Source organism: Dendropsophus ebraccatus, chromosome 5, assembly GCF_027789765.1.
Source record: "Dendropsophus ebraccatus isolate aDenEbr1 chromosome 5, aDenEbr1.pat, whole genome shotgun sequence".
Classification (NCBI taxonomy): domain Eukaryota; kingdom Metazoa; phylum Chordata; class Amphibia; order Anura; family Hylidae; genus Dendropsophus; species Dendropsophus ebraccatus.
In genome coordinates this window covers 92,052,947-92,079,319 of record NC_091458.1, presented here as the reverse complement: position 1 = coordinate 92,079,319, position 26,373 = coordinate 92,052,947, and the positions used below count along the sequence as shown (strand labels likewise).

The following is a 26,373-nucleotide window of genomic DNA, read 5'->3' as shown; positions in this document are numbered from 1 at the left end:
GTTAACTTCCTATATAAAGGTTTAAAGTGTCACTGTCGTTATTTTTTTTTATTTTTAGCAGAAATCAATAGTCCAGGGATTTTAGGAAACTTTGTAATTGGGTTTATTAGGCAAATACGCAATTATCGGCATTTAAAAGACTTTTCCCAGGTCCCCCCCTTCTCTCCTTTCTGTCATCCACTGCTCAAAATCAGGAAATCTCAACTCTTTTACATCAGTCGGATCCTGTCTGTGCTATGGAGAGGGGAGGGGGAGGAGGGAGATTAGTCAGCAGCAGAGGGCAGAGAACAAAGGATTACACCACAGGGAGCTGCTTAAAGCCCCTATTCAGAGGTCAGAGAGGTCAGTGCTGATATCAGAGAGAGCCTGGTGATGTAGCTGTAAATTAACTCTTTGTTGTCCTGTTTTGGGGCCTCATCTCTCCCCTCTCCATAGAGAACAATAAAGACAGGGGGAAGAGCTTCAAACTGCTTTTTCATGATAAAAATGCATTTTTCGGGTAACAAACCCAATAATGAAGTTTCCTAAAATCGCCTGTACTATTGATTTCTGCAACAAAATTTTTAATGACAGTGACACTTTAACCCTTTGAGGACCAGGCCCAAAATGACCCAGTGGACCGCGCAAATTTTGATCTTAGTGTTTTCGTTTTTCCCTCCTCCCCTTCTAAGAGCTCTAGCACTCTCAGTTTTCTATCTACAAGCCATGTAAGTGCTTGTTTGTTACAGGAATAGTTGTACTGTGTAATGGCGTCATTCATTTTACCATAACATGTATGATGGAATTCCAAATATATTATTTATGAAGATATAAATAGGTGAAATCGTAAAAAAGAATGCAATATGGTAACGTTTGGGGGGTTCCTGTGTCTACGTAATGCACTATATGGTAACAGCGACAAGACATTATTATTCTATAGGTCAGCCCGAACACAACCATATGCAGGTTACACAGATTCTCTAATGTTATATATGTATTTTTTTTATGAAATCCTTTTTTTTGGCAATTAAATATTAATAAAATGGGCCTATTGTGACGCTTATAACGGTTTTATTTTTTCACCTACGGGGCTGTATGGGGTGTCATTTTTTCCGCCATGATCTCTAGTTTTTATTAATACCATATTTGTGAAGATCGGACGTTTTGATCACTTATTGATTTTTTTTTAATATATAATGTAACATAAAATCGGTAATCCGCGCACTTTTTCCCCTCTTTTCGTGTACGCCGTTTACCGATCACAATGACGCTTGTTATATTTTAATAGATCGGACAATTACGCACGCTACGGTATATTATATGTTTATCTATTTATTTATTTTTATATGTTTTATTTATATAATGGGAAAGGGGGGTGATTTAGACTTTTATTGGGGGAGGGGTTTTGGGGTAGTGTAATAGTGTTTTGAACATTTTTTTTTTACACATTTGAAGTCCCTTTGGAGGACTTGTACATACATTTGTTTGATTTCTTCACTGATCATTGCTATGCCATAGGCATAGCATTGATCAGTTTTATCGGCGATCTGCTCATTGAGCCTGCCTGTGCAGGCTCAGTGTAGCAGATCGCCGATCGGACTGCACGGAGGCAGGCGAGAGACCTCCGGCGGTCCGTTTCAACGATCGGGACCCCCGCAGTCACACTGCGGGGGTCCCGATCGGTAAGTGACTCCCCCTGTCACTTACACTTAAACGCCGCGGTCGCGCCGCGATCACGGCGTTTAAGGGGTTGATGACACGCGGCAGCACGATCGCTGCAGCGTGTCATTACCGGTGAGGTCCCGGCTGCTCACTGCAGCCGGCCCCCACCTGCTATGGAGCGCGCTTCATAGCTGGAGAAACACCCAGGACGTAGGGTTACGTCATGGGTCGTCTGGGGACAGACTTCCATGACGTAACCCTACGTCCAGGGTCGTCTAGGGGTTAAAGCTCTAACTGTATCATCATCAGACATGTTTATCTTAAAGATCACCACCTACATTCTTATTAAAGGAAAAATAACAGCAGGTTAGAATATAACCTGCTGTTATATTTCCATATGGCTGGATTCTGAGAAAGAAGTTTTGGGTAGAATCTGTTCTTGTAAATATTTAAAGCGACTCCGTACCCACAATCTGTCCCCCCCCAAACCACTTGTACCTTAGGATAGCTGCTTTTAATCCAACATCTGTCCTGGGGTCCGTTCGGCAGTGGATGCAGTTATTGTCATAAAAACAACTTTTAATCCGGCAGCGCTGTGTCTAACAGCCGGTGCTTACATTTGTATATGCATTAGGCTGGCACCACCTCTATGTCCTTCCTCCCCACCCTCCTCATTATTAGGAATACTCCAGGAACATTTACTGCTGTTTGAGCTTTGCACAGGTGTATTAACGATCCAGCCCATGTACCGGGCTGCCACAGGTGGGGAATAGGAAGCAATCTGCCTGAAGTATTCCTAATGATGAGGAGGGTGGGGAGGAAGGACAGAGAAGTTGTGCCAGCCTAATGCACATACAAATGTGAAAAAGTTACAAGTGTGTTAAAAGTTGTTTTTATGACAATAACTGCATCCCCTGCCGAACAGACCCCAGGACAGAACTTGGATTAAAAGCAGCTATCTGAAGGTACAAGTGGTTTTGGGGGGGGGGGGGTCAGATTGTGGGTACGGATTCGCTTTAATACTTTTCTGATTGTGGATTTTCTTTTTCTATTTTCTGGTAACAGCATATAGATTTGGTGAACTGCAGTCTGGCATATGAGAATATTACCCCAATGAGTCATCTCCAGTTGTCTGGCATTGGAAAGTTGTAAAGCTTTATGCAAGTCACATTTGTGAAAATTTATTATGATTTACACCAGGAATCGGTGAAAAGTGTAGTGGAAAATCTATATCAGCTCCCAGTAGATGTAGAGGTCAGGCTGAATTCACACGGCAGCAAATTTTGCGGACCTACAGACCCTGTCCCAGATGGTTTCTCCGCCTGGCATGATGTATCAACATCATGCCGGCAGCGGGGAAACGGTTTGAATCTTTGTGGATCTGCTGCAGAGATTCAAACATTTTCCCCACTGCCGGGAAACAATTCAGTCAGTACCTACAAAAATGAGAAATGTATCACAAGGGGGAGGGGGAAGTAACAATTATAAAATATAACTTTTAAATTCATACACTGGGAATACTGGCCTAACAAGGGCAACCCCAGTCCAAATCTATCCCTTTGGGATTTCCCCTAGAAAATTCAAATTACATCTGATAAATGATGATAATACCCTACGGACTGTCCCACTCCGACGTGTTTCAACCAAATCGTTGGTCACACAAGTTGCTCTACACTCCATAGATCCAGACACTGGTCTGTGAGGAGTCACACACTTCTGCCATTGCAAAGAAGTAACTTACATGGGTCCCCTGCATAATCCCTCTTCATGATATTAATCACCTTATTTACAATTACTTCACTACTAATGGTTCTCTGACTCATCCCTCCATGACGAGACCAACAATTTGGTTGAAACATACATCGGAGTGGGACAGTCAGTAGGGTATTATCATTATTTATCAGATGTAATTAGATTTTTCTAGGGGGAAGTCCCAAAGAAATAGACTGGGCTGGGGTCGCCAAACGACAATCTAGAACAGATTGACAGACTCATGGACAGGTGACAGGTAACCTATTCTTTACCTAAATTGTTGCTGTGGTAATACATGCATTATTGTTTGGCTTCACATTGTATGGAGTTTCATGGAAAGTTGCTTTCAATATGGCCTGTGTTGTGACCAGGATTTTGCCTGTTTTGTGGGGGTTGGGTATACCTATCTCAGGGCAGCATAAACCAGTGATAGAACGCTCAACAGGATAATGTATCACTTACAATGTTATGTGCTGCTGATTAAGATATCCTTCTGAATAACATGGACAAAAAGTAGTCCTCTCCATTATGTGCGTGAGCTCAGTAGTCCTGGATATTCATGAGCACCAGAAAACTCCCCCCACCAGCTACTGATTGGCAGTTATCTGTGCTGTGTATAGGAAGTCAACTGTCAATCAGCAGCTGGAGGGTAGGGGGTTGTTGGGAGAGGGGCACGAATCCTATTATCCTGGATATATTAGAACAATGGCTAAACAGAATGATGGAAGAAATGCATTATTCTGTTCAGCATTTCTGTCACTAGTTTATGCTGCCATCATTTATGGCAGCATTAAACCTAGTAACAGATTTTCTTTAAATAACTCTGTCAGACCTCATTAAAATTTACAGTATCTGTTCAGGTTCACTGGTATCGAATTGAAAATTATTCTACATTACAAATAAAAGTATATCATAGCATTACCTTATAGCTTCTCTGTAGTATTTGATGGCATCTGTTTGAAGGCCTCTATCTGCTAAATTTTTACCTATATTATAGTGTACCTGTGGGATATTAAAAGATGCAAACTTTATTAAGCTACATTCTGTTTTGTACAAAGAAATAAAAGACATGTTGCAACGGCCCTGTTCCCACTATGGAACTTACGTAGCGTTACCTTCTAAGGAATCCCGGCTGGAGTGTATACACATATCATACACTCTGTCCGGAATCCCTAGCGGCGCCACAGGAAACTGACGTCAGTTTTTTGCGACAGCTATTCAATGAATAGCGGCCGCAGAAAACCTTGTCAGTTCACACAATGGAGTGCGCGGCTCCGGCTGCACACTCCATTGTGTGCAGTGGGGAATTCGGATGCAGGCGCACACGGATGCGCACATAAGTACTTCTACATTTGCACTCAAACATTTCATTATATTTGAAATATAATTTCAAGTTCACAATATAAAAGAGTTCATACCGTATGTACTCCATCCCAAATACTAAATGACTGACTTGACATTCTGTTAACCATATTCAGGGCAGTGCTTAGCAATAAAAATAACTTTCAGTGTGTAACACTAAATGCTGACTTTTTGCAGAATATAAGCTGTCTTGCCTGTTTTCTGGCCGTTTCTTGCCATACTAGCAAATTTTTTTTTTTTAGCTTAAAGAGTCACTGTCATGAAGAATTTTTTTGCAGAAATCAATAGTCCAGGCGATTTTAAGAAACTTTGTAATTGGGTTTATTAGCCGAAAAATGAATTTTTGTCATGAAAAAGCAGTTTGAAGCTCTTCTCCTTCCCCTGAAAAGAGACACCAAAATAGGACAACAAAGAGTTAATTAAAAGCTACATTACCCACTGTCCTCTCTCCTCAGATGTCACCACTGACCTATCTGACCTCTGTATAGCAGTCTGAATAGCTCCCCTGCTGACTAATCCTTTGTTCTCTGTTTGCTGCTGCTGACATTTCTCCTCCGTCTCTTTTTCCCCCTCCCCTCTTCATAGAACACAGGACGCGTCTGATTGAGATTTCCTGATTCTGAGCAGTGGATGACAGAAAGGAGAGGAGGGGGGGGACCTGGGAAAAGCCTTTTTAAATGCAGATAATGGCATATTTGCCTAATAAACCCAATAACAAAGTTTCTTAAAATCGCCTGGACTATTTTATAAAAAAAAAAAAATCATGACAGTGACTCTTTAAAGGGGTAGTGCGGCGCTAAAAAATTATTCACAGAATAACACACATTACAAAGTTAAACAACTTTGTAATGTATGTTATGTCTGTGAATCGCCCCCTTCTTGTGTCCCACCACCCCCGCCCGTGTACCCGGAAGTGTGTGGTGCATTATACATTACCTGATCCGTGTCGAGGCCGCGGCCGAGTCATCAGCTGCTCAGCCGCGATTGGCTGAGCATAACTATGCTCAGCCAATCGCGGCTGAGCACAGTTATGACGCGGCGGAGGGGGGGCGGCGGCAGCGATTCGGCCGCGTGGCCGAAGATGACGTTTGGCACAAGATGGCGGACGGCCTCGACATGGATCAGGTAATGTATAATGCTCCACACACTTCCGGGTACACGGGCGGGGGTGGTGGGACACGGGGAAGAGGGCGATTCACAGACATAACATACATTACAAAGTTGTATAACTTTGTAATGTGTGTTGTTCTGTGAATAATTTTTTAGCGCTGCACTACCCCTTTAACCCCTTAAGGATGGGGCCAATTTTCATTTTAGCGTTTTCGTTTTTTCCTTCTTGTGTTTAAAAGGCCATAGCACTTGCATTTTTCCAGCTAGAAACCCACTAATTGTACTTTGCAATGACAGGCTGAATTTTTGCATAAAGTACACTGCAAAACCAGCAAAAAATTCAATGTGTGGTGAAATTGAACAAAAAAAAACGCATTTCTTTTTTTTTTGGGGGGGGGGGGGGGGGGGGGGGTATTTGTTATTACTAGAGATGAGCGAACCAGGTTCAGGTTCAAGTCGATCCGAACCCGAACGATCGGCATTTGATTAGCGGTGGCTGCTGAACTTGGATAAAGCTCTAAGGTTGTCTGGAAAACGTGGATACAGCCAATGACTATATCCATGTTTTACACATAGCCTTAGGGCTGTATCTAATTTCAGCAGCCACCGCTAATCAAATGCCGATCGTTCGAGTTCGGATCGACTCGAACCCGGTTCGCTTATCTCTAGTTATTACGCCATTCGCCCTGGGGTAAAACTGACTTGTTATGCATGTTCCTCAAGTTGTTACGATTACAACGATATATAACATGTATAACTTTTCTTTTATCTGATGGCCTGTAAAAAATTCAAACCATTGTTAACAGATATATGTTCCTTAAAATCACTTCCTTCCCATACTTATAACGCTTTTATCCTTTGGTCTATGGGGCTGTGTGAGGTGTCTTTTTTGCGCCATGATGTGTTCTTTTGATCGGTACCTTGATTGCGCATATACAACTTTTTGATCACTTTTTATTACATTTTTTCAGGATTTGATGAGACCAAAAATGCGCAATTTTGCACTTTGGGATTTTTGGCGCTTACGCCATTTACCGTGCGAGATCAGGAATGTGATTAATTAATAGTTTGGGCGATTATGCACACGGCGATACCAAACATGTTTATTTATTTATTTTTATTTATTTATACCATGGGGAAAGGGGGGTGATTCAAACTTTTATTAGGGGAGGGTGCTTTTTATTAACAACAACACTTTTTTTTTTTTTTTTTTTTTTTACACATATACTAGAAGCCCCCCTGGGGGACTTCTAGTATATGCACTCTGATCTCTCATTGATCTATGTTGTATATACTTATACAGCATAGATCGATGAGATCGGCACTTGATTGCTTTCGGCTGCTGCAGCCGAAAACAACCAAGTGCCGAGCCGGGTTCAGCGCCATTTTGCCAGAGACCCCGGCAGGCAATAGACACGGAGATCGCTCCTCCGGGACGACGTCCCGGAGGAGCGATCTCCACCACTAGACACCAGGAAAGGGCTGCCTCTGATTACTTAATTAGCGGGCACGGCGATCAGACCGTGCCCGCTAATAGCTGCGGTCCCAGCCTACACGCTCTGAACACCTCTTCCGGACTCTTCCCTAAGAGGTTAAGTAAAAGCAATACACACAAAAATGGCAAAGCAAACTTTTTGGAGGGCATACACATCCAAAAATATGTCTCAAATTAAGTGCCAAAATGGGGACATAATGTAAATAGCTTATAGCTTAAAGCCACAATCTGACCCCCCCGAAACCGCTTGTACCTTCTTATAGCTGCTTTTAATACAAAATCTTTCCTGGCGTCCGTTCGGCAAGTGTTGCAGTTATTGTCCTAAAAACAACTTTTAAACTTGCAGCCCTGTGTCAATTTGGCGTGGCCTCAAGTGTGTGTGCCCAAGACTTGCACCGACTCTCCATCCCTCCTCCCCACCCAACTCATCATTAAGAATGCCCTGGGCAGTATTTTTCCTATTCATCACTTGTATGAACACTGCACATGGGCCTTAAAGATCCAGCACATGTGCAGTGTTCAGACAGGTGATGAATAGGAAAAAATCCTGCCCAGGGCATTCCTAATAATAGAAAGGGTGGGGAGGAGAAACGGAGAGGCGGTGCAGGGCCTGGGCGCACACACTCTAGGCCACGCCAATTTGACACAGGGCTGCAAGTTTAAAAGTAATTTTTTAGGACAATAACTGCATGCCCTGCCAAACGGACCCCAGGACAGATTGTGGATTAAAAGCAGCTATCCGAAGGTACAAGCTGTTTGGGGGGTCAGATTGTGGGTACAGAGTCTCTTTAAAGAAAAAAAGTTGCCTTGTGGTGGTGAAGGGGTCGGAAAGCCATGTGGTGTACGCGTGTTGATGTTTCCCATCCCCACTTCTATAAAAGAAATTCTTAAACAGAAATTTCAGATTATAACGTCAAACAAACAGCAACACACAATTATAACTGCTGGCAGTTTATGGGGCTTTTTTTGCCATTTGTTTAGGCCTAAAAAACACCAAACAAAAGTTGTGATTGTTAGAAGACTTATCGGGTAGAAGCATTCATAATTAGTCTTTAAGCTTAAGTTTTTTTTTGTTTTTTTTTCTTTTAATAAACAAAAAAAATCAAACATAGGCCACAATCAGAGATCAACTTACTGCTCTACTGTGCAACACCTCAAAATCCATGGACGTAATAGCATAGGCCTGTTCAGCAAATTAGTGACTTAAATAGTGTCCATCTCAGCCAAAAAATGGCTGAGTAAACCCATGATGTCATGTCCATGAACTAAGAAGTGCTGCGCAGCAAAAGATGAGAACCTCCCTGAGCATAAGTAAAAATAATGACACTGACTTACTTTAGCATTAAGAGGACACACATCAAGAGCACTTTGAAAAAGAAGTTCCTCTGACTTCCACTGGTTGCTTCGATAGATACAGCGCACTGGATAGAGAATCAGCAGTCCAAATACAACTATAGTGACGAGTTTCTTAAAATAAAAAAGTATTTTATGTGCTTAAGGTAACAGCACTCTTACATTTTTCTTCAACAAATACTTAAAATGTAGAAAGCGTGTATGTACACAAGTTTATCATTTTAAGGCCCCATTAAAAGGGTTGTCTGACCAGGACCTCTTATCAGAATGCCTGGGAAGGGGGTGGATGAAAAAAATAACACACTTTTCTCCATGGTCCTGCAATGCCACCCGCATTGCGCCACTCCAATCCCCAGTGTGTGGCCACTTCTGGGTTTTGAAAAGGGACATCTCAGGCTCGGTCAGCCATTCAGCAGCAGGGGCAGGGCAACTTTAAGTCACGCCTCAATACCTGGAAGTGGCTGCACAGAGGGCACCAGAGCAGATAAATGCAGGAGGCAGCACAGCAGCCTGGGAGGTAAGTGTGTGTTATCCCCCCCCCCCCCTACAGTATTCTGAAAAAAGGGGGTCCTGTCGGATGATCCGTTTAATTCCAGGATGCTGAGCATATGAGGGGTTAAACACAAAAACATGAAATGACTGGTACAGAGGGAGATGACCCTGCAGTGTAGGCTTACCATCTACAACAGTGGTGTCAAACTCAGGCCCTCCAGCTGTTACAAAACTACAATTCCCCTCATGCCTAGACAGCCAAAGCTGGGAATTGTAGTTTTGTAACAGCTGGAGGGCCTGAGTTTGACCCTGTGATCTACAAGGTAAGAGGAAGGCAGATAGTAGGTCTAGGATACAGCTGTTTATATGGTAGTGTAGTAGGCAGTGAAAATTGAAACAAAATACATGGTCATTTTTTTGTGCAAAATTTGCTTTGATCTATATTTGGATTATGTTTTCTTAAGACTAGTATAATAACTGTGTTTATAATCTTACCTTTTTGTTCAACTGTTTACAGATTTTGCTGTAGCCAAATGTAAGCAATATACAATAACCTACACTAGGCAGATAGAGGACTCTTTCAGCAACAACAAATCCAACTCGGAAGAATAGATTACTTGCAGGGAGGAAAGGTATTATAAGAAATCCCAAACCCATAGTAAGGATTCTGTTCCAACAAAAAGGAAGCAACGACATTTTAGGTTAAATAAATAAATACATAATAGTCAAAAAGAATACTGCTGGCCTCTTTAACTTTGTCTTTTACTAAGGTCAACTTTGCTATCTTAAATACTGTAAACACATGATTATAGGTATATGCTAGGCATGGAAACTGGAAGCTAAGGAATGGAGGTATATGTTCATGTCTGTACAAGGTACTTAATGTATGTGGTGGAGACCAAATTAATTACTAGGTTACAGTTATGATACGGGTTCATATCATTAATATTTTATGAGAATATTCTACCATGAACACTTGGTGTTTATTTAATAAGTTACGGTGGTATCCTTGAAATAACCAAAGAACATTGGAACATTACACTGCCATATCATAATATGGTACCCATTTCATTTCTACAAGCAGTGGATGAGCCAGACTACAGGATACTTTGTAATATAAAGCAATAAAATTATGCTATCATTTATTAGCTGCGTCTACAAATGTGGGTTTCATGAGTTACCGGCTCCCTACTGATCAAAAAAGCCATGCTTCCATTATTTGAAATATACAGAAAACTCACCTTCTCGTTTGGCCATTACTGGAGAATAATGCCTGGTACATTAAGCCAAACAAGCAGAACCAAAGTGCTGCTGGTGCCATTATCCGAGAATCGCTGAGAGATTTAATAAGAGGTATGCAGCCCATTGACCAATCAAAGCAGAGCCACCATGGGCACAGCAGTAGCCATCCATTTAAGGAATAATAGTAATTATAGTTTATTACCTGTCATTAAGAGAAAAACCAGTCCATGTCTCATATACAGTGTTAACAGAATTATTAGTACAGGTGCACTTTCCTGCATATGTGCACATATACACACAGAGAAAAAAGTAAATAAACCATATTTTGTCTAACGAACAGTATCAATATGAAATGAGTCAGTTTAGGAAACAGTTCATAACCCAAAAAGCCGGAGTTACTCACCGGTAATGTAGTTTCCCCGAGTACATGACAGCACCACCAGAGAGAGGGACTCCGCCCCCCAGGGACAGGAAACCTAGAGAATAAAAGGAAAGGCCCTCCTCTCCACCCTCAGTGAATATCCGAGACTGAAGAGAGCCTTATAATTTTTAATCATGCATATACACGGTGTACAAACATATAATCATAACATAAATTTATCCATCTTGCTTTTAGAATAGGAAACACCTCCTTACCTATGAACTGTTAACAGAACCCCCTAGGTGTTCACTAAGTGAGAAATAGAGTATTAAGGGGTGGGAATGTAATGGTGCTGTCATGTACTTGGGGAAACTACATTACCGGTGAGTAACTCCGGCTTTCCCCATCGACATGACAGCACCACCAGAGAGAATACCAGAGAGGAATTCAGGGTGGGACTACAGCTTGCAAGACCCTTCTACCAAAGGAAATATCAGAAGTAGAAGACAGATCCAAACGGTAGTGACGAAAAAAAGTGTGAGGAGAAGACCAAGTGGCAGCCTTACAGATCTGCTCTAGAGAGACATCTCCCTTCTCTGCCCAAGATGTTGACACTGCACGCGTGGAGTGAGCCTTAAGAGAGAGAGGAGGCGAAAGACCAGTGGAAACATAACATAAACTTATGGCCTGTCTGATCCAGTTTGCTAGCGTACCTCTAGCCACCTTGTTCCCTTTATTGGGACCAGAAAATTGTACAAATAAATTTTTTGACTTCCTAAATGGTCTAGTGATGTCTAAATAGGCAAGGACTGCCCTCCTAACATCTAGACAATGATACTCTCTCTCTTCCTCATTTGTGGGCTTATCAAAAAAGGAAGGCAAAACCACTACTTGGGACCTGTGAAAACTTGAAGCAACCTTCGGCAGGAAAGCTGGATCTGGGGTAAGTATAATTCTATCCTCTAGAACCTTTGTATAGGGTTCCGAGGCCGAGAAGTGAATCATCTCACTTACCCTCCTGGCCGACGTAATTGCTACCAACAGGACAGTTTTTAGAGTTAGCAATTTTAGAGACGTCTCTGCTAGCGGCTCAAAAGGGGCTTTTATTAGGGCTGAGAGAACTATATTAAGATCCCAAGGGGCCACTCTATTAGTAATCTTAGGACAGAGTCTAGTTAAGGCCCTAAAGAATCTAACAATCCAAGGGTGTTTTGCTAACGGGTGATTGTATAATGCTCCTAGAGCAGAGACCTGTACCTTAAGAGTAGCTGCTTTTAGTCCTTTCTCAAGTCCTTTTTGCAGGAAGTCCAGAATCGCAGCCAGGTTCGGTTTGTCAAGGTCTATTGTCGTGGTGCCTATAAAAGTAAAATATGCCTGCCAAATCCTAAAATAAATTTTACATGTTATAGGCTTTCTACTTTTTTGCAATGTCGTGATGACTGCATCCGACAACCCTTTACCTTTCAGGATTAACCTTTCAAGAGCCAGGCCGTCAAGTGGAGCTTGTCCACTTGTGGATGCTGCACTGGCCCCTGAAGAAGAAGATCCGGACGGTCCGGGAGAACCCATGGGTCTGATATGGACATCTGAGTTAGGCAGGAAAACCACGCTCTTCTGGGCCAAAAGGGAGCCACTAGAATCACCCTGGCCCTGTCCTGCCTTATCTTCCTCAGTACCCTTGGAAGAAGAGGTAACGGCGGAAAGGCATACATTAGCCTCCACCTCCAAGTCTGTGACAATGCGTCTATTGCTAGAGGCTGGTCCCGGGGAGACAGCGAACAGAACTTTGTCACCTGCCGGTTGGCTCTTGTGGCGAATAGATCCACCTCCGGTATTCCCCATAAGTCCGTGATCATGTGAAAAACTTCCGGGTTTAGTTGCCATTCTCCCTGGTGCAGTGAATTCCGGCTGAGGTAATCTGCCCTGATGTTTTGTGTTCCTTTTAGGTGAACCGCTGATAAGGATAGTAGATTTTTTTCTGCAAAGGAGAATATTTTGTAACAGAGGTCCAGCAAAGCCGTACTTTTTGTGGTTCCTTGCTTGTTTACAAGTGCCACTGAGGTGGAATTGTCTGATAATATTTTCACGTTAGAGTTTTTAACATAATGTTTTGCCGATTTTAGGGCTTCTAATATTGCTGCTAACTCACGATAGTTTGAGGATCTATCCCTGAAAGATCCATCCCAACTACCCTGGAAGTCCAACTCCCCTAAGTGTGCTCCCCACCCCCTAGGGCTAGCATCAGTTGTGACCAAAATTGGAGAATACATATTCCAACCTAAACCTATTGTGAGATTTTTCTCTACTAACCACCAGGAAAGACTATCCGTGACTTCATGGGGAATGACTGTCTTTTTGTCTAACCCTTTGGGAGACCCATCCCACACCTCCAAGAGGCGTCTTTGTAAGGGTCTACTGTGGATTAGGGCCCAAGGTACTGCTGGGATGGTTGCAGTGAATAGACCTAATAGAGACATACCCTTCCTTATGGTTATTCTGGGGTTTTGTAGTACTGCGGTTACTGTATCCCTTAGTTTGCGAATTTTGTCTTCTGGTAGGTAGGATTTTTGAGAAGATGAGTCTAAGTCTATTCCTAGGAATCTTTTCTGCTGGGCTGGGGATAGAAAGGATTTTTCATTATTTACAATCCATCCTAGCTTATCTAGAATATCTAGGGTTCTCACTATTTGAGTATTTAGTTTCTGCTCTGACTCAGCTACCAGCAAAAAATCATCCAGGTATGGAATGAACAAACCTGGACCTTCCCGAATGTGCGCTGCCATCTCTGCGATTATTTTGGTGAAAACTCTCGGGGCTATTGCAATTCCAAAGGGAAGGGCCTGGAATTGAAGGTGACACAGGTTATTATTAATCCGTATAGCAATCCTCAAGTATTTTTGATATTGTTTGTGTATGGGTACATGCAGGTAGGCATCTTTTAAATCAATGGAGGCCATAAAGCAATTTTTCTGTAATAAATTTATTGTGGACTTAATGGATTCCATTTTAAATCTCTGATACTTTAGGAATCTGTTAAGGGGTTTTAAATTAATAATGACCCTAAAGGATAAATCGGGTTTTTGAACTAAAAAGAGTGTAGAGTAAAACCCCTGTTCTATTTCACCGTGTGGCACCGGGACAAGCACGTCCTTATCAATAAGAGAAATAACTTCTTTCTCTAGAGTCTTAGCCCCTACTTCTCCCATTTGGCTCTTCGTTATTACGAATCGTGTGGGGGGTCGGGAGATAAAGTCAAAGTCCACACCTTCCTGAATGTATCTCAGGACCCAGGAGCTGCCACAGATCTTCTTCCACTCCTGGGCAAAAAATTTTAATCTACCCCCCACCCTGATCCCAGTATTACTGGGTAGATGGCTTCTTATAGGTATCGGATTTTTGGTTGAAGAGGTAGCCCCTAGATTTACCGTATCCTCTACCTCTTCCTCCTCTGTCCGATCCTCTTCTACTGAATCCACCCCTACTTTGGGGACGAAAAAATCTATAGGCGTTTGGTTGAAAGGAGGAGGGAAACCCCTTCTTTTTATCTCCTGCCTTCTCCAATAATTTGTCCAGTTCTGACCCAAACAAAAATTCTCCTTCACACGGAAAACTGCAAATTTTTGCTTTTGCAACTGCATCGCCAGACCAGTTCTTAAGCCAAATAGCTCTTCTGGCTGAGTTTGATGATGCTGCTGACCTGGCTGAGAATCTGAGCGCATCGGCTGAGGCATCTGCCAAAAAAGAGGTAGACTTCTTAAGTTGAGCCAAGGAGGATAGAATAGTCTCTTCTGACTCCTTGGCCTTAATTGCATCCTCCAGTTGTGTTAACCAGACTAACATTGACCGGGCAACACAGGTACCAGCTACATTAGGTTTAAACGTAGCCGTAGAAGACTCCCAGGCTTTTTTAAGGTAACCATCCGCTTTTTTGTCCATGGGGTCTTTTAACGTGCCTAGGTCTTCAAAAGGCAGCTGAGACCTTTTTGAAACCTTTGCAATAGCTGCGTCTATCTTGGGGGGCCCTTCCCAAGATGGGACCTCCTTTTCGTCAAACGGATACTTCCGTTTTACGGCACGAGGAATAAAGCCTTTACGGTCAGGTTTTGCCCATTCTCTATTAATCAGTGCTGATATGGTTCTGTGCACCGGGAACACCCTTCTTTTCTTGGATTCTAAGCCACTGAACATGATATCCTGCACGGATCTCTGTTCCTTCTGCTCCTCAATCTCCATAGTGGAGCGTACCTCCTTAACTAGAGTATCCACATCCTCCACTGAGAATAAAGGCTTCCCGGAAAGTTCATCATCTGAATACTCCGCCTCTATCTCATCAATAACCCCCTCTTCAAACTCATTGTCTGCAAGGGCTACTGCTTCCTGAGAGGTACTTGGAGTAGCGGGGTTAGGAGCAGAAACAGGTGCAACCGCAGGAGATACCTGCACAAGGGATTTTTGGATTTCCTCTTTAATTAAATCCCTAAAAATAGAAAAAAATAATTCCTGAGAGAGCTGCCCTTATTATATTATTTAACATAATAGAGAAACAGAGAGGAGAAAACAGGAAAAAAGAAACCGTCTCACTTCATGGATGATAGAATAGAGGATATATTAGGTGTTTCTGCAGCCACCATCTTATCAATGCAGGATTCGCATGTTGGTCTGTCATAATCTGTAGGCAGTCTCCCCTTGCAAATTCTACACTCCTTCTTTGCAGGCCTAGACTCCTATCAAAACACATTTCATTCAGTAATGTAACAAAAAATACAGACAGATACTGCTCACCACTCTGTGCCTCCGTCTGTTACCCTGGATTTCTCTGCTGGCCCAGCAGCATCCTTCTTCCTCTCGCTCATGCTGGCTGGCACACAACAAACACTGTGAGATGCTGGCCACCACTCACTCCGGCACGATGTGCAGCTTTTGAATTCCCCGCCTCGCTTCCTGGTGCCCGGCGTCTGACGTCACATCCGCCGCGCGCTCCGAGAATCCCGTGACGCGTCACCGCGCGTCACTTCCGGGTATTCTCCCGCCGGCCGGATCAAGCTCCACAGCCCTGCGATGAGGCGCACGAGCGTCCGGCCGGCCTCCAGGACTGTGAGTGTGGGCTTATGAACCCAACTAGGGCCCGTTTGAGACTCCCCCTCGGCCGCACCGAGCCACCAGGGATTAGAGGGAGCTCCAGCATGCTACATCTCCAGGCTCCCTGCAGGGACAGGAAACCACTGAGGGTGGAGAGGAGGGCCTTTCCTTTTATTCTCTAGGTTTCCTGTCCCTGGGGGGCGGAGTCCCTCTCTCTGGTGGTGCTGTCATGTCGATGGGGAAAAATTAAATATATATAGCAACAAAAAAACATTATATATTAAAATACCGTATATACATTCAAAAGATTATTGCAATTGCAGTGTTAACTTGCAGTATTGAACATACTGTATGCAAAAAACGGCCATAGGGTCTCCCTGACCCAAATTGTTTCAAAGGGAATGGGCACATTTGTAACTCTTGTGTTTTACACCCACTCCTAGTTTAGACCAACAAACACTGACCAAATATTGTGACCAAATATTGTGAAAGTGGCCTTAACGGGAAACTACCAGCAGGTTAGAAGCATCTAACCTGCTGATATGTCTCTACAGTGCACTGGGTGGTGAGGATGAAGGTAATTTTCTTACCTTGATCCTCAGCGCCCTTTTTAGGATATTAGTTTATTTAAGATGCTAATTAAGCATTTTGGTGCACAGGGGCAGGACTACCACCCCTAGGACAGAAATATGCCCTGAATGAACATTGGGGAAGCTCTCTGCGGCAACATCACTCAAAATTGCCTACTTTTCCCATCTTAAGTACATAAAATGATGATTGACAGGGAGAGGTGGCAGTAACAAGCCTCTCTGCCTGTCACTCATCCCCACTGAGTGCGCTGACTAGACACGGGCAGGGAACCGCCCAGATGACTATTTCCCGCCCCCCTCCCTGCCGCGTGCCACGAACTGCACAGAAGCTTTATACAGTGCTGCAGGTAACCAAATCAGCCCAATTGGGCTGATTGGTTTCCTTTAGGGTGCGTTCACACGTACGGGATCTGCAACAAATTTCATGTTTTCGATTTGCTTTGAATCTGCAACTTCAAATCTGCTGCAGATCCTTCACACGAACCGGATCTGCAGCGGATTTCACACTGTGGGTTTGCAGCGAAATCCGATGCGGATCCATGTAGTGTGAAGGTCTATGGGTTACATATCCGCAGCAGATTTTTTATTCCACTGCGGATATGTAAGCCGGCCCCTTTAAGCCCCTGAAGCAAACATTACCTGCTCAGCGACGTAGCTGCCAGCTCCCCTCGCTCCTTTTCAGTCAATCAGTGCTGCCGTGCACTGATTGGTTGATGGGAAGCGGGGGGGGAGCCAGGAGCTTCACTGAAGCCGCAACGCCAAGCAGGTAATGTATGCTTCGGGCCGGGGCTGCAGGCGGTTAAAGGGGCCGGCTTACATATCCGCAGTGGAATGAAAATTCCGCAGCGGATATGTAACCCATAGACCTTCACACTACATGGATCCACGGCAGATTTCGCTGCAAACCCGCATCGTGAAATCCGCTGCGGATCCGGTACATGTGAAGGCACCCTTAAAGAGAAATATGAAAATGACATGGAGATGGATTGACACACTGGGTCTTCCAACTGCCATCTTGCAAAAGACATGTAGGAATCCCATGCAAATGTCTATTAATAACGTGTGATACATTTAATTGTTAAAGGTATTTAGGGTAAGCATACAGTACCATGGACACTGAATAGATAAACTGGAGTGTGTATATCTTGCCTGTAAAAACAGCTGTTGTAATAACTCATTGTTGATAAGACATCATTGGGGGAGGGGTATACATGGTAGATAGGATACTACAACATGGTCTTGATTTTAAGAAAGATTTACAACAAGAAAATGGGTTTTAAGGTTATATTTTACGTTAAAGGTTAAAAGTTAAACGTTAAGGTTTTGACAAAGTTGGCATTGCATTTAACATTTATTACTGTAACATTCTGTACTGTTTGAGTTCTACATATGGAACTGGGATATCATTGGAAAGTTTTTCTTCTTTAAAATAGTTCAATAAAAATATGATTTAAAAAAAAAAAAAAAAAAAAAGAAGTAGACAAATAGTAACATAATTGGTGCCCCTATGCCATTTGGCACTATCAGCTTTGATAGGGAAGGGTCAAACAATACAGGGACACACAACATTTTCCTAGAATATTAATTTGCATTGGCAACAATACTCAGGTACTTACTCTCACAAGTAGGTTCTCAGCAAAAGATGCTGGGTTGTCAACATCGGTAAATGCTGGAGGCCCTGTGCCCATGATGCTCCACCGTACATATAGCATACATATACCCCCAGCAGCCAGAAGACTGATTCGTGAAAGTAATCCTTTTTTTAAAAATGACAAATTCTGTTAGAGAGAGAAGAAAGTACAGAGCATATTAGTATTCATGGTCTCTTAAATCTGAATCAACCTAAAAAAAAAAAAAAATTCTTCCTGTTCTTCTATAGAGGATACCTGGGACACAATATGATCAGTAGCTGGCCCTTTACATGTTTACATATCCTGGGTCACTTTTATTCGTGAACTTCCTTTCTGATATTGAAAAATTGTATTATTATTTAAACAAGAAAAAACATCTTATTCCAAGTAACTTCCTAACCACACCTCGCAAATATGGCTTTTGCTACTTTCTAGCAAAATGAGATTGACTATGTATTCCCACAGTAACATCAAAATCAAAGGGCAGAAGGGATTTTTTTCTCTACAATAAAAGGACTTCTTTAAAGAATGCAACTGAGCGACAGACATGAGATCACACTGTGCAGTAACTGAGGAGCCCAGAATCTGTTCTGAATAGGGAATGGGAAATTGAATACACTCACCTCTGGGGTTTTGTCCCTGTGCCGTACCTTCTGGATGCATTCCAGCATGTTTAACTTGCAGATTACAAAGACATCAAAAACAGCATTCAGACCCTAGGAAAGACAATAATCTTTTGTTACTTCCAGAGGCCATCAGGCTGAATGGAAAAATAAAGAATCTAAAATATTTAAATTCGACATTAATAAATCAAACAATTTTTGATGTTATTATGATTGTATAAAGATGCATAGTGAGCCTGGATTTATAGATCTTCAGCGGGAACAAGGTTCTTCTTAGGTAAAGAATGACGAGTTATACAGAATTTCAGCACCGTGACGCAGGTTACTGTTTTGGGCAGTTATTTCCTTGAGTCTTCTTTTTCTTACCAAAACAGTAATGCCTTGTTCTTTACACAACATGGCAATTGCAGCCAGCACAATGCTAAGCAGCACCCAGAACAGTGAGGTATGGTCTTCTTTATTAACTGCAGAAACAATAGACATTTATTAGTCCCATTTGCAAACAATAAACACTGTAGTTCACGAAAATTATTTGTGCAAAACTAAAATAAAAAAAAACAAAACACAGCTATACTGTTACCATGGCAGACTGGCTCTCTTTGTAGTCCTGCATTAGAGTGCTTTGCAGAGTTATACTCACATGTTCACAGCAAGACACTATAAATTACACGTGTGACTACATACATCTTTGATGTACACCTGTAAGAAGAATCAATCACTTCAAAAACAGGCAAAACATGCTGTTAAGTGAAATGTTTTGGAAGTAAGTGGCATAGATCTCAAACACAAATGCAGAGAATTAGATTGCCTCATGCTATAACCGATCAATAAACCAGCTCATAGGAGGAGACAAATGGAGAAAAAAGCAGAAGGCTCGACAACTTGGCACAGAAGAAAGCTTTGTTCTTCAAACCTATATGGTTCGGTTATGTAGCAAGGAGATACAAATGGCTGGACCAGTTGTCTGATATTTCTGATAATGCACTGACATCTTGTTACAGTAAGAATTTTTCTTTTTTTGAATAGGGAAAATCCCCTCCGGTCGTAAACTACAACCCGATTGGTCCCCAAATGAAAGTCTGTCTGTCTAGTGGTTAGAGGAGCTACAGAATATAGGAAGGCCTTACATCCTTCCAACATAAGCCAATTACTTAGGGTGCCTTTACACAGATTTATCTGACAGATTTTTGAAACCAAAGCCAGGAACAGATTATAAACAGTGAACAGGTAAAAAGGAAAGACTGAGATTTCTCCCCTTTTCAAAATCATTCCTGGCTTTGGCTTAAAAAATCCATCAGATAAAGCTCTCTGTGTAAAGGCACCCTTAGGTCTCTTTACACTGTGTTCTGCAGTGTCGACTGTCTAATTCCAACTATTGATGTATAATTATGACTAATGCTACTTAGCAGCAACCATCATACAGATACAGCTGTGCTAAAATGGCAGGAGAAAGAGATGTGGGTACAATATCTGTGGAACAATGGGACAAGGCTTAGGGCCCGTTCACACTACGGAATCGGCGTCAAAATTCAGTGCGGAACCGCCCCACACTGACTCGGCTACAAATCCTGCCTTCTATCTCCCATTCAAAAGAAGGCAGGATTAAATGCTATGCCTAATTAAATGCTATGAGTGAGCATAGCCCAATGCCTCACTATAGAGGATTGCTTTGTCTTTTCTTTTCCCCCTCAATCTGTTTACTGATATTGCTTTCTCTTTTCATGTTTTTCCCCTCCTTTTCTCTTTCTCTAGATGCATCTGGATGCCATAGCCAGCATGCCAGTACTGTATATATAACAATGTTTCCATAGATGCACATAACACTATTATTCTACTGGTCTTCTAGTATACTCTGATATCATGCAATTCTGGGAGTACAGATTTTGAGATATTTGATTTGTGAACATTTTTAAGCACGAGGATAAAAAAAAAAATAGTTAAAAAAAGAATAAAAATAAATGTGGTGCATGAAACACCAACTGCTATCAGCCTCACTGATAATGATGGGCCGCCACGACTGTCACTGTCTGATCCGGATCCCCGCAGTAACACTTTCCCTGCAATCTGATCGGGTTCTCTAACTGCGTAGGGGTCTTACTTACCTCCCTGCAGTCATCTCTGCTATCTTCTAATAAAGTCTGCCACAGACAGGCTCTATGTGAAGATCGCACATAACATGGCATAGCATTAACCAGTGTATGCAATCTAAAGATTGCATTTAATAGTCCCCTAGGGGGACTTAAGAGTTTATGAAAAAAAATAAATAAAATTACATAGCCTTTCCCTCAATAAAAGTTTAAATCCCCCCTATCTCATTTGATATATAAAACACAAAAATAAAAAGCGCGTGTAATTGTCCAATCTATTAAATATAACAATAGTGTTCCCATACGGTGAACAACGTAAACAGCAAAAAAAGCAACTCATTTGCTTTTTTTTTTTTGTTAAATAAAAAAAATAAGGTAAATCGTGGCATCAAAATAAGGTAAATAGGGTAAATCGTGGCATCAAAAAAATACAGATCGTGACATCAAAAAATAAGCCATGTAGGTTGAAAAATAAAAGCCCCATGGCTCTCAGAAGGCAAGGAGAAAAAAAATGAAATGGCAAAAATAAAAATTTACCTGGTCCTTAAGGCAAAAATCCACTGCGTACTTAAGGGATTAAATTTAATGTTGGGGACAGGTCAGATGTCTAAAATAAAATGTATGCCAAGAGGTCACTCTGTTAACATAGAGTTGGTCAACAGAATACAATAGGAATACATTTTGAACTTTATTTTAAATCTAAATGTGTCATCCTTATGTATCTAAAACCCTGATGTTAAACCTATTACTAAAAACCTGAAATGACCTTTAAACTGCTAACCACATGTAAAACCACAAATAAAAAGTTATTTCCTAAAATTTTCTTCCACATGCGAAAAGTCTTTATATATCAAATCTCAAGCAGGAGACATTTCAAAATATTCTGCTTATAACATTTAGCTGAAACACATTTATTCTTTATAAACAGGCTTATTTTCTCATCAGGCTTTCTGGAAGAATGCCAGGGTATATTTAGGGATGTCTCAGGGCTTTTATCAGAGGTGCTCGTGAATCTTTTGTTCTCATATAACAGCGGGGATTTTATGATGAAATTTAAAAAGGTCAGGATGATGCACCTTCTTTGAATAAGCAGTTGCCATGCACTTAAGGCATCTTGTGTCAAACACACTTTTCGTGTAATTATAAGTAAAAAAAAAAAAAGTTTGAAATACTCAAAAATATCAGCTAAAGGCGCATTTTCAATATTTGTTTAAAACTTTTCAAAGCACTGTGGGGGATCTACGTTATGTGCCATATAAAGAACATTCAGCGGATACTGCAGTGCTGTATACAGATGTCATCACTTTTATCCATCACTGTCCTCAATGGGGTCACAATATATATCCACATTTACTGATCAAGTTTTTTTGTTGGAGTGGAGGAGAAAAAAAAAAATGTCCAGCTCAGGAAGGACATTAAAAAAAAAAAAAATCTATGCAGATGTTGACCCTGATTGTATTTAACTAAAGCACTTCTAACCACTGAGAAAAATTCAGCTAACTTTGTTGGGGTGCAAGACCCAAACCCTGCACTAAAAGGATCGAACATCATACAAAAGCCATTATAAAATGTCACCTTACTAAGCTACTCTCAGGGTACTGGTGGATCCTACAGAAAAGGTTTAGGGGCCTATTACACAGAGCCATAATCATCTAAATCAAGCCGATTTGGCAGATCATCAATCCATGTAATAAAAAGAGGATGAGCTGATGAAACAAAAGATCACTGTCAGTTATTCCAGCCTAAAAATCATCAGCCGCCAGGTATGCATCACTACATGTAATACTTAGTGAGTGCCAATCTATCAGATTAATGCTCAGTTACATTAGTGATCGGGCGGTGTAATGCGGCCCTTAGAATCTTTCTAGCATAATAAAACTAATAAGAGCAACTTAAAACAGTAAGTATTAATCTACTGTATTTATAAGCTCAGCACTGGTGGACTTATGAAGACAAAGACACTTTAAATAAATGTTCCAACAAACAGAAAAAGCATGCATTTATTACAGCAAACTATAGCTAGTATACTTATTTGGAATTTTGTCAGTATGCACTTTTCAGAAAAACACCCTTCTACAATGCTTTCTTAGACAGACCTGTAGAAAATTTAACGATGGAAAACTGTTGGCCAGGCATGCTTTGCTGTAGCAGTTTTTTTTTTTTTTTTTTATACACCTTTGCATTTTCTAAATCCTGAATGTCTTTCTACACTTTCATAGCACTGTAATGTCCAACTTGCAGAGCATCATAATTACCACTCAGCGGTCGAGTAGGGCTGACACATCACGACCGGGATCCCCATTCAGACCAGGAATCGGCTGAGGGACCGGAGGAGGGGACAGTGGACCCCTGCGCAGGAGCTGGGGAGGTAGGTGCATGTTATGTGCAGCCACCTCCTCCCTGGCTCTTTTGGAAAGAAAAAGAAAAAAAAAGCCAACACCAGACATCTCTTTTAATAAAAATTTCTGTCATGTCTATTTGTGAGCATAAAAATATTTTAACTAAAAAATGGTAATACCTTACTCGTCTGCAGAGTTTACACAAGCCAGGTGACTAGTAAAAGTGGATATCATGAAAAAAGGTCTTTTGGAAGTTATTCATCAAAAATGCAAACTGCAAATTTGCATGAGTGACCCACCTTAGTGGATATGCAAAGGCGAGTTGTAACCAAGGTAAACACGTTATGAAAACAAAACAGGTACATGGGGGAATGGTAAGTATGTGTTTTAGGCCATGTTCCAACAGCGTAAGACAACGGCCGTTCCGTGTTGCGGCCGGTGTAAAAGAAGCAGCCCGGATGATCTTCACTGCCGCTGAATCCGGATGCGGGCGCATCAGTGTGCGCCCACATCCAAATTCCCTGCTGCACATGTCAGGTTTTTTGCAGCGCTGCTCCCTCAGCTGCAGCACTACGTAAGTTCTGTAATAATCACGTCCGTAATTGCAACGGCTGTGAGTTTTACGAAACTTACGTAGTGTGAACATAGCCTTAAAAAGTACATTTTCAGAAATGTATGTACATTTGCAATATATTTATTTAACATGGATCATTTTAGACCTATTTATCTTTATGGCACAACCCTTTTAAGTATTATATTTTAAGAGAAGGGAATGACTTATCTCTGCAAAAATTTCTCAGATTCACATTCAGATAGCACTAGTTACAGCGAAGACTTGTCTGCACAGCAGCTTTGATGGTGAGGGTATGACATCCAATGACTTCTGTCGCAATGGAGGTGGCAGGGTCTTGTAAGATCAGTTTTAGGAACGGCTGTTCTCTGCAAAGATCATCCCGTCCGGCACTGCAGTACTGGCCGGGTGATCTTTCCGGCAGCAGTGTTCTGATGCGGGCGCATTAGCGGGCGTCCGCATCAGAACTTTCATAGCACACAATGATGCAAGCGGCCGGAGCCGCTTGCTTCATTGTGTGAACTGACAGAGCTTTCTACGGCTGCAATTCACTGAATTGCTTCCGCAGAAAACTGACATGTCAGTTCTTTGCGGTGCCGCATGGTATCCTGGCTGGAGAGTATACGATGTGCATACGCTCCCGCCAGGATCCCGTAGAAGGAGAGGCAATGTGCATACACGTGCAAAGTACGGCCGTTGTTGCTGATGGCAACAACGGTGGTACTTTTACATCGTGTGAACATAGCCTTAAACTTTATTTAATACAAGTAACATAACCTATACTTAAAATTCACATGATCCACTAATTTACTACCCTTATACCCTGCCTGCCAGAGGGGTCCTCAGGAGATGCTAAATGTATGTCTATGATACCAATAGTATTATTTCAAAATAATATATGAAAACTTACTTTTTATTTGAGCTTTGCTATATCCAAGAAAAGATAAAACGACAAATAGTGCACAAAGCAGATCTGCTCTGCCAACAATTCCTGCAACCTATAAATAATAAAACAAGTAATGTGATCAAAAGGTTGCCTATGAAATACAAAGAAAAGCTTTACTGTGTAAGGGCGGGTTCACACTACGGAATTCTCGCGGACAATGTCCGCGGAATTCCGTCAGCTGTCCGCCCGCACGGGCACGCGCTTTTCCGCCGGCTCCATAGACACCATTCTATAGGCCGGCGTATTCCGCGATCCGCTGAAAGAAGTGACATGACACTTCTTTCAGCGTATAGCGGAATACGCCGGCCCATAGAATGGTGTCTATGGGGCCGGCGGAAAGGCGCCCAGATGTGCGGGCGGACAGCTGACGGAATTCCGCGGACATTGTCCGCGAGAATTTCGTACTGTGAACCCGCCCTAAGGGTATGTGCACACTGAGCAATTCGAGGAATTGAAGCAGAAAGTTTTCAGGCAGAATTCAAGCAGAATTTAAGCCCCCCATTGACTTCCATAGGATTCCTCTAGCAGATCTACAGCAGAAAATTCTGCTCGGAAATTCTGCAGTGTGAACAACAGAGCAGAAAACCCATTGAACACAATGGGACTTTGCTCTGTACATATTTTACAGGAGGAATTTCAAGCTGAATTTCTCGCCTTTTCCTCAGTGTGCACATACCCTAAATTGGGTTTGCCCTGAACAACAGTGTTGCATTTATAAGAGCAAATTAAATGTACATTAAAAGAGATATAACAGAGGAAATCTACAAACGTATATTTAGTGTACATCACACATAAAAAAAAAAAGGTAGCTTAAAGGAGAAGTCCGGCGAATTTTTTTTTAAACTATTGTATAACTTTTAAGGCGCAATACAAATTACCAATATACATTTATTACGGAAAATGCTTATAAAGTGCTTTTTTCCCTGCACTTACTACTGCATTAAGGCTTCACTTCCTGGATAAAATGGTGATGTCACGACCCGACTCCCAGAGCTGTGCGGGCTGTGGCTGCTAGAGAGGATGATGGCAGAGGGATGCTCAGTGTCCCTCCAGTGCCCTGTATCCCTCAGTGTCCCTCTGTCATCATCCTCTCCAGCAGCCACAGCCCGCACAGCTCTGGGAGTCTGGTCGTGACATCACCATTTTATTCAGGAAGTGAAGCCTTGATGCAGTAGTAAGTGCAGTGAGAAAAGCACTTTAAGTGCATTTCCCGTAGTAAGTGTATATTCGTGATTTGTACTTTAATAAAAACTTTTGCCAGACTACTCCTTTAATCCTTTAATTCCATTATAAGAAGTTACAGCCCAAAGTCAGAGTCTGCACCATTGTTAGATATGAGAGTAGTGCCAAGTGTGTGTGTGTGTATAATTATATATATATATATATATATATATATATATATATATATATATATATATATATATATATATATATATATATATATATACACACACACACACACACACACACATATATATTATATATATATATAAAAAAGTATAAACACTCTACCATCTGTGTGCCTTAACCCTTTCACAACCTGGGATCATTGATGCCTCAATGCCCAGGTCGTGATTTTACATCAGCTTATGGGATCATAAAAGATCCCATAAGCTGATGTCCCCTAGCTCTGCGCCTCACCGATGTCCCGTGCAGCAGTTACTATCTTATAACAGAGGCAGGGGAGAGAGGGGAGGCG

General features: G+C 41.9%; 2 protein-coding genes across 6 annotated transcripts in view; both read right to left on the bottom strand.

Annotated features, from left to right (window-relative positions):
* The window catches only part of TMTC4 (transmembrane O-mannosyltransferase targeting cadherins 4), a 57,622-nt gene that overhangs the window by 22,187 nt on the left and 9,062 nt on the right, over window positions 1–26,373 (bottom strand). For all 5 annotated transcript variants that reach the window (XM_069970716.1, XM_069970718.1, XM_069970715.1 and 2 more), the window contains exons 5-12: window positions 24,639–24,726; window positions 19,098–19,195; window positions 18,732–18,824; window positions 18,094–18,255; window positions 10,447–10,649; window positions 9,701–9,872; window positions 8,696–8,827; window positions 4,316–4,395 (exon numbers count right to left, since the gene is read on the bottom strand). In XM_069970716.1, coding sequence (XP_069826817.1) covers window positions 4,316–4,395; window positions 8,696–8,827; window positions 9,701–9,872; window positions 10,447–10,649; window positions 18,094–18,255; window positions 18,732–18,824; window positions 19,098–19,195; window positions 24,639–24,726 — 1,028 coding nt within the window. The remainder of the gene's footprint in view (window positions 1–4,315; window positions 4,396–8,695; window positions 8,828–9,700; window positions 9,873–10,446; window positions 10,650–18,093; window positions 18,256–18,731; window positions 18,825–19,097; window positions 19,196–24,638; window positions 24,727–26,373) is intronic.
* LOC138793676 (lamina-associated polypeptide 2, isoforms alpha/zeta-like) lies at window positions 13,282–16,090 on the bottom strand. The gene is made up of 2 exons (XM_069972356.1): window positions 15,390–16,090; window positions 13,282–15,285 (listed from the first exon to the last, which is right to left on the bottom strand). Exons 1-2 carry the CDS (start codon window positions 15,437–15,439, stop codon window positions 14,169–14,171), a joined length of 1,167 nt encoding a protein of 388 aa, XP_069828457.1. The 5' UTR covers window positions 15,440–16,090; the 3' UTR covers window positions 13,282–14,168.

Coding starts and splice junctions, on each gene's coding strand:
- LOC138793676 (XM_069972356.1), bottom strand. CDS start 15,439: ATGGTGGCTGCAGAAACACCTAATATATCCTCTATTCTATCATCCATG. Junction 15,286..15,389: donor TCTATTCTATCATCCATGAA/GTGAGACGGTTT, acceptor TTCTATTTTTAG/GGATTTAATTAAAGAGGAAA.